The sequence below is a fragment of the Saccostrea echinata genome, unplaced genomic scaffold (assembly GCF_033153115.1).
Source record: "Saccostrea echinata isolate AGI-Se365-2 ecotype Australia unplaced genomic scaffold, CSIRO_AGI_Sech_v1 ptg000016l, whole genome shotgun sequence".
Taxonomy (NCBI): Eukaryota; Metazoa; Mollusca; class Bivalvia; order Ostreida; family Ostreidae; genus Saccostrea; species Saccostrea echinata.
The window spans coordinates 17984940-17998500 of record NW_026889765.1 but is presented as its reverse complement, the minus strand read 5'-3'; the positions used below and the strand labels follow the sequence as shown (position 1 = coordinate 17998500).

Below are 13561 nucleotides of genomic sequence, written 5' to 3'. Positions count from 1 at the left end.
GCAGAGTAATTCTAGAGAAAAACAAGCTACATATGAATCCAAAGATATTTATTGTTTTCTTTACATGAATGATAGAGTAATACCTCTTTGAGGGTTGTGTATCTTACGAACTTACGAAAAATCTAATGAGGTATTTTTCTTAAGGACAGATGTAATATTCTTGAGAATTACATTAAAGATTTAAAACGCTTAAGTGAAGAAAGTTGAGAGAAAAAAAGGTGACCCTGAAATTACCTTTGCTAAAAATTCATTTGACCATCATTTGATACCATATCCTTTTTTAAAACTTTTATTTGTGGCAAAGCATCACATACTTTATGAAGATGAGGATCTTGGTAATACAAGGAATAAAATGTACACGTGACAAGACTGCACTTGAAGTGAAATTTCTGAACAAACTACAGAAACTCGAAAAAGACTGCTTATTATTTATGTATGTGCTATTTTCATATTTTCAGGCTAAAATGTCATGTAGCTGTAGCTTGTGTTGCAAGAAATGCCACACACGATGGGAGGAAATACTGCACAAATCCTTTGCCAGACTTGGTGCCTTCATTTCGAACTATCCTGTTCGAATAATGATTTGCTGCATTGTTTTCAACTTGCTTTGGACTATTGGATTGATTAGAATTGAAGTAGAAAATGATGCCGAAATACTTTATACCCCTATGAATAGCCAAGCAATACAAGACCGATCAGAAATACGAAACCTATATGGAGACCCAACAGACAGCCATTTTCGTTCATATCAACTCACCGACTTTGGATTATATGGCAGTGTGATGATCATTTCAAAACAAAAGACAGATATTAAGACACAAGCTTATGTGGACGAAATAAACAGCATTCACAATGTCATAAATACCTCTATTACTGTATCGGATTCTTCCGGAACTGTGTACACCTATAGTGACTTATCTGCAGGATCGGATCCTCTCCAGGCGATTTCCGGATCTACCATTTTATCACAAGCATTTCAAGAAAATTTAGTGATTAATAACGTTACGTATCCTTTCTTTGGACAAAACACACTTACTCCTTTTCTTGCCAAAGCTGTTTCGAAAAACGGAATGTTGACTTCCACTATTGGCGTTAAATTACAGTACTATCTGAAACAAACCAATGCATCAATGAAAGAACTTTCAAAATCATGGGAAAAGGCTTTTGTGTCCAGACTTGAAAACCTACAGACAAATCTGACAGACATTGCTTATACATTCTCAGATTCTCTTGAAACCGAGCTAAACAAAAACACAAATAGCGACATAAAATTATTCTCAGTTACATTCACTCTAATGATGGTATATGCCTCAATTGCCTCATTGACCATTAACTGTAACAACGTGGCTAATCGTATGAATTTAGGGTTTGCAGGGATCCTTGCACCAGTTTTGGCCATTGCTTCAGCATTTGGATTTGTCAGTGCTATTGGAGTGGAATTCACAAATATTGTTGGTGTTATGCCCTTTTTGGTTGTTGGTGAGTAGTTGAAATTTTGGAGATATAATATACATGCCTGAAATTAACAATATATACATATATGCATATATGAACATTTGAAATTTAATTTCATTTGAAATTTTATCACTATTTCTATGCATGGTAGAGTATTTTTTTAACATACTTGTAACCGAGTTGCAGTCTTAGTAGATTTTTATGAAATGAATGTATCTTTAGCCTAGAATTTTTGAGAGGTACATATTTAAATATGTATTTTTTAGGGATTTAAATATGTATTTTTTAGGCATTGGGATTGACGATATGTTCATCCTTATGTCTGGAATGGCGGACGCCCCTCCACTTTCTAAAGCTTCAATAAAAGAAAGAATGATGTTTATGATGAAAAAGAGTGGAGTAGCTATTACCATTACGTCCATTACAGACTTATTGGCTTTTGTTATTGGTGCAACCTCTGTTTTTAAAAGTATAAGGAATTTCTGCATTTATACAGGTATATAAATACAACAGTTCATTTTTATACCATAGTTACAAATTACTATATAGTTACCGAAAGAGATAATGATCTTTAATTTTCACATTTTTTAATTCATTTCAGGGGTGTCTGTATTCTTCTGCTATTTAAATCAACTATTCTTTTTGAGTCCGGCTATAAGAATAAATGAACAGAGAACCCTCGAGAAAAGACATTTCTGCTCCTGTAAAGTGGTGAAAAGAAAACAAGATTATAAGGAAAAATCAAAATGTTTTCTTCTTTGTGTTCCTGGATCAATTCCAGAAACAAGACTTGATGTTGAAAGTCCTATGGAAAAATACCCTAAAAAGTTTATTCTTTTTGTTTTAAATCATACAATAGGGAAAGTAGTTGTCGTTTTAGTATTCCTTGCATATCTTGGAGCTTCAATTTATGGCTGTATCAACCTTCAGCAAGGTCTACAGCTTTTCAACTTAGCCTCAAAGGATTCATATTTTTACAAATACAGTCTTTGGGACGAAACTTATTTCACGACCGAACCTATGATTACCCTGTGCGTTACAAAAGTTCAAGATTATCACAGGACAGAAACAGAAAATCTGTTAAACTCGGTCATATCAGAGATGAAATTGGACAATTACATTGACGGAAGCGTTGAAATCAATTGGCTTGATAGCTACAAAAAATCTGCGGTTTATGACTCTTCGTCAGAAACAAACTTTGTTAATGGTCTTGTCAGTTTTTTGGGATCTCAAGTTGGTCAGTCATTTACAAACGATTTAGTTTTAGATAAATCTAACTTGAAAATATTGTCATCAAGAATTCATATCAAGGCCAAAAACATGAAAACATCGAATGAACAAGGCAATTTTATGAAACGCATGCGTGAAATAACAGAAAGTACCGAACTTCCTTGCATAATTTATACCCCAGCTTTTGTATTTTTTGAACAATACGTGCAAATCCTATCCAGTACCCTACAAACTGTAGGCATTGCTATTGCCGTTATGCTTGTGGTGACTTTTATATTTATGCCAGATTTCAGAGTTGTACTAATTGTATGTATAACCCTTATAAGTATTCTTGCTGGAATATTTGGATTTATGTACTACTGGGACCTCACTTTGAGTTCTATTACCATGATCCATCTTGTAATGAGTGTTGGTTTTTCTGTGGATTTTAGCGTCCATATCTGTCATGCATTTATTACAGTTGACGGGGAGAGTAGAAAAATAATTTTAGAAAATGCTATGGATCGGTCTGGTGGTCCTATCGTAAATGCTGCATTTTCAACACTGTTGGGAATATGTATGCTAGCATTTTCAAGAAGCTATATATTTAATTCTTTTGGTATTCTAATGTTCCTCGTCATAGGATTTGGCCTTATACACGCTTCCTTCTTTCTTCCTTTATTTTTATATGCAATTAGTCCTTGCATCCATGATTCAGAAATGACAAAAGTAGAACATTCTTCTGAGGAAACCATAGTTCCTAGACCACTATCGGCTCCTAAACCACAGCCACTTCCAAGACCACAACCACTTCGAATTCCAAGACGACTACCACCTATCAATATATCAGGAAAAGCAATCATACAGCCAGGTCATTCACCACAGATGACAAATACTCAAGCAACTGAAGAAATGTATTCTATTAGTGGGAAGTTTTCGGATATTGGGAATGGGTACAAAATGTATCAGCCCTATAAAAAACATGAAGATTAAATATAATTATGTTTTGCTAAATCAAGGAAAGGAGTGTAAAGCCTTTTATACAAATCGTCTTTAATAGAAGGAAATACTATATTTTTCTGTTTGAATCGTGACGATATAAACAGTGAATATACGTGTACTTTGTAATAAAGCCTAAATATAGATTAACAGATTCTGAAAAGTGCTACTAACGTTCACGCACGCTGCACGGTTTGCATGAAATGCTGCACGGTTACACAAAACGGTGTACGGTTTACACGAAACACAAAACGCTTTGCAGGAAAGGTGGCACGGTTTACACGAAATTCTGCACAAAGCGCTTTTTACATATTTCTCACAAGCTTTAACAAGATTCTCGCACTCTTTGGCCACAATCTGGATTTTCTATTCGGAATCTCTAAGATATTATTTAAATTATTACAGATTAATGATAGAATAATTAAGAACTGCAATCTTTCACATTAACAAAAAAAATTTGACATATTTAGATTTAAAATCGTTACACAAGTACTGTATAAACCGAAAAGAAATATTCAATGTTCAGTTGTTATTAATTAATTATTGTCAAATCGTTTGTAACCCGAACGGTGAAATGTATACCATCGTCTGTGTACAAACCATTTTTTACTAGTCTACATAACGCACTAAAAAAAAAAAATAATTATACATTTGTAAATGTAAAAAAAAGAATACCTTTAGTAAAACAGTAACATAAAAATTGAATAATTTAATATCTTTTGGGGAAAACGCATAATCAGGAATAAGACCAACGTAACTCGGATACCTTTAAAGCAGGGTTTTTAAAGTAATATTAATGTGAACATAACAACAAATTTATATTTTGTATGGCTATCAATTTATATTATATATTAATATTTAATATATAAGAAGATGAAATGTAATATATCTTGTCAGTGTTTGCTAGATTTAATTGAAAAAATGTAACATTCTTTGAAAGACCTCTTTATTTATTTCTTTATTATTATTATCATTATTATGTTCTTTTATATTTATTGTAATATATATATATATATATATATATATATATATATATATATATATATATATATATATATATATATATATATATATATATATATATATATATATATATTTATGTTTATACGGTCTCATCTGAAGGAACCTCCCCACGTCCCGCAAAGGGATTCAAACCAGCGACGTATGGATCAACGCCTTACTCTAGAGCAAACACTCTAACCATTGTGCCACGCGAGCGACTTAAAATAACTGCAAATATAAATAACGAAGGGAGAAAATAAACGTATTTTTGAAACAAATAATTAAATGTTAATTTTTTTTTAACATGTAATTTATTATTCTTTTTTATTTTTGGATTAGAGAAAAATCACTTTAATGTTATTTTTGTTATTTTTTTATATTCTTGATGTTTGCGAAAAATAAACTAACAAATATGTACCTCGGTAATTCAGTTATCTTTTTTTTTTTACTTCTATATGAAGTTTACTTCAGATGTGGAATTTGAGATTAAGGCACAAACAGTTTTATCAGTAAAATACCGATATATATATATATATATATATATATATATATATCTATATCTATATCTATCTATCTATATATATATATATATATATATATATATATATATATATATATATATATATATATATATATATATATATATATATATATATATATATATATATATATAATTTTGATTGGTATGGAAGTTATTGAAATGTTGTACTTGTAATACATATGGAGTCTGCATATTTTCTTCATGAACAAATGAGTGTGGTATGTCAGCACAGGGTTTCCACTTTGATGAAAAAGAAATATTCCCGAGATTTTTTGCGTTTTTAAAAATTTTGTTTCGTGGTTGCACTTTTAATCCAAAGTATTTGATTTACAGTACAATAATTTCATTGACCAGATTTAGAATGTCTGATCTCTAGTAAGATAGTGTGTATTAAATGATCCACTTTTTGTTTTACAAAAAACATCGGGTTTAGAATGATTTACATTTATGTCTATAGCTGAAGTATTCATTTTCATATGAATAATAAATGTATCAACTTGAAATGTCATTTTGAAATATTTAAATTTTAGCAAATATAGTTCAAAGGGCATTGATCCAGAAAACGTGCAAAGAATGCTTTAGCAAAGTTAACAGAACTAAGTTTAACATAGACGAAGACAACTCTGTCAAAGTACTAAATTGATTTTCCAGAAGAGGTTGTTGATATGATTCCTCTTAAATATTTGCTACCGTTTTGAAATATTTCCTGTTTTTTAAAATTCTGACTGTTCACATGCCAGAAAAATTGAAAATGCGCAACAAGAAAGTACAAATATATTCATACATGTATGTGTGTGCAGTCCCCTATGGGTTAGAGAAATTTTTAGTTTTTTTAATTTTTGTTAACATATGCTTTGCTAGATTACTCTCCTCTTGAATTTATTACATTTTTAATGATCGGCAAGAGTTAAAAGACGACAAAGAGTGTTTTATCAATTACAAATAAAATCAGCCAAGCCATACGAAGTTCAAAACGTTAATAGACACACATGGATCAAGTTACAGGAGTCAATAGGTTTACCTAAAGAGAGGGGTCATTGACCTTGTTGGGACACAAAGTTTGTAACTAGAAGACATTGATTTTTATTTCGTTAGTAGCAAAGTGGTGAATGTATGCCAGTGTAGTCAAATTGGGCGAAGTCTTGTAATGAAGACTTAAAAGTATTAATCTAATCTATTGATCTGATATAAATATTTTAAAATATTTTAAATATTTTATGAAACGCTATTTCTAGCGCTTTATTTTTAAATCATTTAATTTCTATAAAATAATTGATTCTGCATCAATAAAATCTGGAGTTCACTTGCACTTACCAGTCGGAACTACTTTGGCTGACTTTACATGTATATTTCCCGCTTCCAGATTACTTTGTGAAAGAAAAATGAAGTACTTTCAATTTATTTTCCTGAATATCAAAACTTGTCCGTTACGTTCCTGAGTTATTTCCTACTTTCATTTCTTTTCGAATTATCCCCCTTTGCTAAACAAATCAGATCGTCTGTAATGAAAAAAATGCAGTTGCGGAAAAGAAGGAAAGAAATCATCATACGTGTGTTAAATGTTTGTCTTTGTGATAATTGGTATGAACAAGAGAACATTGAAGAAATGTTTTTATGCTAGCAAGCAAAAAGAGGAAATGCCGTTAATCTGTTAATTCTTAGGAAACGAATGCATGAGGAAAACGACATTGAGCGAGGACGGAATTCTTTCAATGTTAAACAGTCGGCAACAGACTCTTCCAGATTGTACAGCATGTTGTGTTATGCATGGACAGGTTGTGATATGTATTGATATGTTCGGTTTGAAATTCAGATGAAGAGATGCGCAAATGAAATCAAAAATTTTTGTGACCTGGTAAAAAGGTGAAAGATATAGAGTGCAGAAACTAGAACAGTCAATATCAGCAAAGCCGAGGTAGGCACATTAAAATTAATGGCGATGTCAAAATGACCGAGTCCGGAATTTATCCATATACCGGGTAAATCATTGCCCTCCTTTACATGAGAGGGCATTGACTTCTGTTATTGGTGTCATTATGGAAAAATAAAAGTCAAAATGTCAGTTGGTTATTTCACTGACAAAGAAAATCAATACATGGATATTTCAGAACATGAATGAAATATTAGAAGAAATTCTTTTAAGATATTGATATTATTATGGTAGCAAGTGCTCTCCTGGATTTGAAAAGAAATCACTAATTATAACTTTTTACATATTGTATTAAGGAAAATATCAGTAGGCTATTTTACTGACAAAGAAAATCTAAATATTTCAGATTTTGTTGCTTAGTAATAAAAGCATGCATGAAATACTAGAAATTCTTTAAGATATTTAAAATATCGTTATTGTAGCAAGTGTTCTTCTGGATTTAAAAAAAAAAATCATCAATTTTTTACATATTGTATAAGAAAATGGCAGTCCTGCGTTTCCGTGATTTTATTTCAATCGTCTGTCTGCTTTTCCGCAACTATTTTACACTACTTTTCCGCGATTGGTTATTACTTAAAGTTCTGTGTTAACTCCTTATTCAGATACTTCCTTTACGCGATTCCTCAATGGCCACGGGTGATGCTTAGCATCAAACGGTTGCCGATATTTACTTCCTCATAGAATTTTAGTCGGTAGTAGTATGAACTCAAGGACCGATAAAAATTTAATATAATGAATTCCGCAGTTCACACGGGTCAGTGATACATGTAGGTTTCAGAAATCATAGAAATTGTTCATACTGAAATATATCGTGGTAACTAAATGAATAATATATGGTGGATACGTGTACAGAAAATTCAATATCAGTACAATTTATAGCGGAAAAGCAAGATTTTTTTCAAGGAAAAACAGCGTCAAATCGCGGAGAAGTGAAACTGCGAAGACAACTGAAAAAAAAATTCTTGTAATACAAAATCCAACACAAGAAAAGGGTCAATCATCCCAAATTAAACGTTAAATAAATAAATAAATAAATATATGTATAAATAAATAAATAAACCACGTTCAGTGAAAAAATATACAGACGACAAAGACTTTTTGATCATTTACAATTAAATTCTGTCAAGCCACAGGAATACCAGTTTAATCATTAAAACGAAAAGACTGATAAAGTTACAGAGTAAAACAAAATATACCTCTACTAAAGGGAGAGGTCATTGACCTTGTTTGTACACAAAGGTTACAACTACTGGACATGGATAGTTTGTTCCTATCAAAATGTACCCCATTGTGTTAGGTGGTAAAGAAGACAAAGTCTTGCTGAGCTATGAAGTCATGACAGTATGTTTCTATAATAAATACATTTTCTCTGATCAACAACTATGTTTCCATTTCTACTACATATTTGACAATTTAATGTTTTAATCTTAGTTCAATGTACGTGTGATATAAGTAATAAATAAATATTATTTTAGTTCATAATAATATTAAATTTTAGTATATAAGATAAATATGAAATTTTAAAATTTTGTTTGCAGATCCCATGCCATTTTTTTTAATGGAGTATTCATTATTGAAAATACAAAAATTCATTTGGCATACTTATTCTTTTTTTTTAAACTGAATTTTAATTGCGTAGTAGCACCTTCTTTTTTTCAAGTTCTTTAAGAGTTCTTATTTAATTTGTAAAAAAATAAACACTGTACTTTTTCACATTGGAAATACCTGGACTTTCTTTACAACCATAAAGCGGAAGGAATATTTTCGAAATTTGAAAAGAAGTAAAAATAAATATTATGCCTTTCAAAAAGGTATATCCTCATGATAAAAGGTGATAAAAGGTGGAGAAAGTGCAGAAAACAGAGAGTGTAAACAATGCCGTGAGAAGGTGAAAATTTAAAACATTAAAGTTACTGGAGTTGTCAAAATGACCAAAGCAGGGATTCTATCGAACGACCCGGTAAACTCATTGCCCTCTATAATCATGACGAGTCATCGATTTTTTCATCCGTGTCAACTGAATAATAAAGGCCAGTGGGGGATTTGCCTTACAAAGAAAATCAGTATGTTAAAGCTCTTGTTTCTTTATAATTAAAACATGAATGAAATATCAGAGAGTCATAAAAGATATTAAAAACCTAATTGCTGTGCTTACTTTTCTCGTTTTGAAAAGCATTTATAAAGTATAGAAGTCTGGTCCCCTGGCTCATTCACGCCAAGGCAGGAGAACTAGGTGGAGTTCAATCTAATGCTAATGACCCGGGGTACACGAAGGAAATCAGGGATAGGAAACCAGACAATTTACATGTAAAAGTTATCCATACTTTAAAAAAAAAATAAATAAAAAGATCTATTTTAATACACAATCCAGGTACAAGTATAAGTATAAGGTCACTTAATTGCATAAGAATAAGAATACAGAATAGTAAAAAAAATATATATATCTATAAATGATTACTTTTGATTTCAGTTTATCTTTTTGAACTTCCATACAAATTTTAAATGAAATAAGTCATTTGATGCTTTCTTTTTGAGACGTTGAAAAAAAATTTCTAGCTATGAGCATTTTCATGTTTGCCATTTTTTGTTAATTGCATGTTCAAAAAAAAATATTTCTTTCTGTTTAAAGAATATCTTAAATGATTATAAGATATTACAAGATTATAAGGACTTCGTTAAACAAGAAAGAGAGATTTGGATAATCTATTTTGGAGAGATATCAATATTTGTAATCATTCATTGAATATGAAATAGATTGAAAAAGAAACAGAAAACTTTTTTGATTGATTCATGGACACAATGCTTTGTTTTCTAATTAATCATTTATGAAATATTTGACGAGTATGAAAAACATTCCTAAAAGTGATCCATGAAACTCCTTAAAAAATAGTATCTGAATTCCAGTTACCAAAACGAAACTGTATAACAAACATTCTTTTTCAGCTCTCATATTCTAGAAAAACCATTTGGTCATATTTTTAAAAAAAACGTAATTGAGACACTGTATCGAGTTCTTTGAGATAGAAATATTTGATAAAAATTAGTATAGTACTAACTAGGCCAGTGAACAAAATGAATTGGCCTTTATCACACAATGAACGTCAGAATTGACACAACGTAGATACCATCAACAATATTCCTACATTTCTGTGATTACGCAGTACTGATATGTATGTCCATACATCTTAGGAATGTTCAATATCTCATCTAGAAAAAGATGAAGTAAACAAAATTTCCTCTGCACAATCAATGAAAATCAAGATATATGCAATCTGAAACAAGAATGGTGAAAAGTACAGTATTAGTGACAAAATAATCATGTAGAATAGTTCGTATAACATGCAGGATCGTTTGTGTATCACTCTTGATTGTATACCACGAACCTTGCAAATTTCGTTCATTGCATTTAGAATTTTTGAATGTTAATTGAAAAGAAATTAAATACGTTACAATATCACTATTTTTTTTATAGCGGATTTCGTATTGAGAAGTGTATTGTCAACGAAACATACTGATTAAAAGTAAAGTATTATGTAGGTACCATCTTTTTGTTGAATATACCTTTTTAGACAATAACAATTGTTTTATTCACGTGTGTTATATTATGACGTCATTATTATGTAATGATTTGAATTCGATTGCTCTTTTTTGTTTAATTTATACAATTAGAATGTTTTTTTCTTTTAAATTAACACAAACATCCGTCCGAACTTTAAACTAAAAAAAAAATATTACATGCCAAAAGCCTAGTAGCTAAATATAGCTATTGAAAGTGATAAGAAAGTTACATTCCTATACATTGTTTTCATTACTTTATTAAAAAAATTCAAAATAAAACTTTAAAATTATGGATTAGAGTGTGTATCATAGGTAGAATTATTTATTACACCAAAGGAAAATGGTAAACAAAACTACTAGATTTTTTTTCAAATCCTCTTAAGTGTTCTTGCTCTTCTTCTTCTTTATCAACTACAGTCCCGCTGTACATATCATTACTTGTAGTGTTAATATAGTTTAAAATGAAGACCTAAAGTCAATCATCGAAAAAGGTCCTAAGTTCAGGGAACCCCGTTCTTTCAATCGGCGACGGAACTTAATTTCTTTGATGAATTGCGGTGGAGATTATGCCAGAAGTTGAACTTCATATGAAAAGGAAGATCTGAACACTTTTTCAGAATGGATTAAATGTTTTGGAAATATATTAAAGAATCGTATAAGAACATTAAAAAAATACAAACCATCTATCCTTCCGTTTTTACTGAACTGGAGGTGATAAAATAGTTAGAGAAACTAAATGAACAATATGGCTTGGTTCCTGCAGGCAAGGCTGGTAACAATATCGTCTTTGTTTGTAAGTCTCATTATTAAAACTGTATTCTGGAAAAACGTGATTTTAATTCCACGTCTAGAAATCCTACATATACTTGCAGTTCACTTTCCAAGGATGAAATTCTTCAAAAACATACATGTATTTCAATTTTTTATACTTTTAATATTCCAGTCAACTAAGGTGAGTTCGATCTAACCTATCTATACTGGATTTCTAAACTTCACAAAAAATCCTTGCAAAGATACATTGCCAGGTCCAGCAAATGCTCTACAAAGCCCCTATATTTACTCCTTACCAAATTATAAACTTCTGTTAAGGAGAAACCTCAGACGTACTGTGCTACAGCATATTCTATTTATTTCCATTCATATGTCGACTCGATATATCCCAGTGAACTTGAAATAAAAGACATCACAGAGTCTGCCACATCTGTTTAATATTTGGATGTTTTATTGGCTATAGACGACAAAGGCCAACTAACAACTAAAGTGTATGACAAACGAGATGACTTCAGCTCTTCCATCGTCTCCTTTCCTTATTTATGTAGTGATATTCCACTATCACCTGCATATGGTGTATATGTCTCCCAACTTATTCGCTACTCAAGAACATGCTCAATTTTGAAACCGAGGCAGGATACTCACACATAAATTGATGTTGCAGGGATTTCCATAATGTCGTTTAAAATCAGCATTCCGTAAATTTTATGGTCGATATAATGCCCATATTAGCAAAGCTAACCTATCACAGGGTCGTATGTCGGCTGATCGGTTTCATACCATTAATTACGCTTTTGTTTTTGTACTTAATTTGACTACGGAATATTCCGTCTACTGATCAATAATAGGGCTCACGGAGGTTGTGATCTGTCAACAGGGGATGCTTATTCCTCCTAGGCACCTGATCCCACCTCTGGAATTTCCAGGTGTCCGTGTTTATGCCCTGTTCAAATCTCTGTATTATTTGTAGTTTTTGTGAGATCGATCACTGTTCGTTATCTTCACCTTTTTTCAAGCAAACGTACAGAGAATTCAGATAGTTAAATAGAGAGCAGTAGTCCATTAATTAAAAAAAAATAATCAAAAGAAATTTGTCGCAATTTTAAACCGAGTAGAGTACAACAAAATATTTTAGGTATTTTGACTCCCTCTTTTCAACTTTCTTTTATGAAATAAAAGAAAATATTGCAAATCTGCAATTCTTAATGGCAACAAGATGAAAGTTAATTCATTTGTTACTTTCATATTTTTTATTTTCGCATGTTAAGAACTTACTTCGAAAGTACTACTTAATATAGTAGTATATAATGTTTTTTTTTTTTTTAATTATCTTTTTTATTTAATATTTGAAGCAAGTTCTCAACAATATCTAGCAAACTACATGTAATCACATAGAAGAGACTTAGAAACGATAAATGTATATTAATATATTATTTAATATTTTGACAGAATATGGGTCAAATTTTCTGCACTGACAACTCAGCTAATGTGTACTTCTACATAATTTGATTAAAATAATTTCCCCCCCCCCCCCGTTTCTTTGATCGTAACAAGAAGCACACCGCGGGTGTGAACGGTTGACAGGGGATATTTACTCCTTCATGGCACCTGATCCCACCTCTGATGCTTTAATGGTCCTTTTTTGCTCTGTTCTTAGTTTGTATTGTTTCCAAGGACTTTTAAACTTGATTGTTGTTCCTTATCTTCATATTTCATGCTTGAAAATGCGTTTAAAAGAAATTAATTTTAAATTGCTGTTAGGGTTAGAATCATATGCATGCAAGATGGATATCAAGAAACATATACCTTCAACAAGCAAAATTACTGAAGTTTTGTTGAATAAATTGTATGAAGTTAAGTCAAATTAAAACAATTAGATTACTGAAAGTAAGGCGATTTTGAAATGTTTTGGAGTATACGAAATACCCTTTTCTCGTTTTTACCAGGGAACTTCATGAATAATGCTAATGTCAGCAGATACTTGATTTTTCTCTTTCAAAAGATAAAAAAAATGAATCATTTCGCCTTCTTCCTTATATTTGATTTCCATCTTTGCTTTCATTAATCAAAAAAAAAAAAAATAAATAAATAAATAA

The 13561-nt window shown here is 31.0% G+C and overlaps 1 protein-coding gene across 1 annotated transcript in view; it reads left to right on the top strand.

Moving 5' to 3' along the window:
• The first annotated feature begins 500 nt into the window (after window positions 1–500).
• LOC133188199 (patched domain-containing protein 3-like) overlaps window positions 501–13561 on the top strand; it is a 58987-nt gene continuing 45926 nt past the window's right edge. The window contains exon 1 of the mRNA XM_061323579.1: window positions 501–1479. Within this exon, the coding sequence (XP_061179563.1) occupies window positions 579–1479 (901 nt within the window). The 5' untranslated portion in view covers window positions 501–578. The remainder of the gene's footprint in view (window positions 1480–13561) is intronic.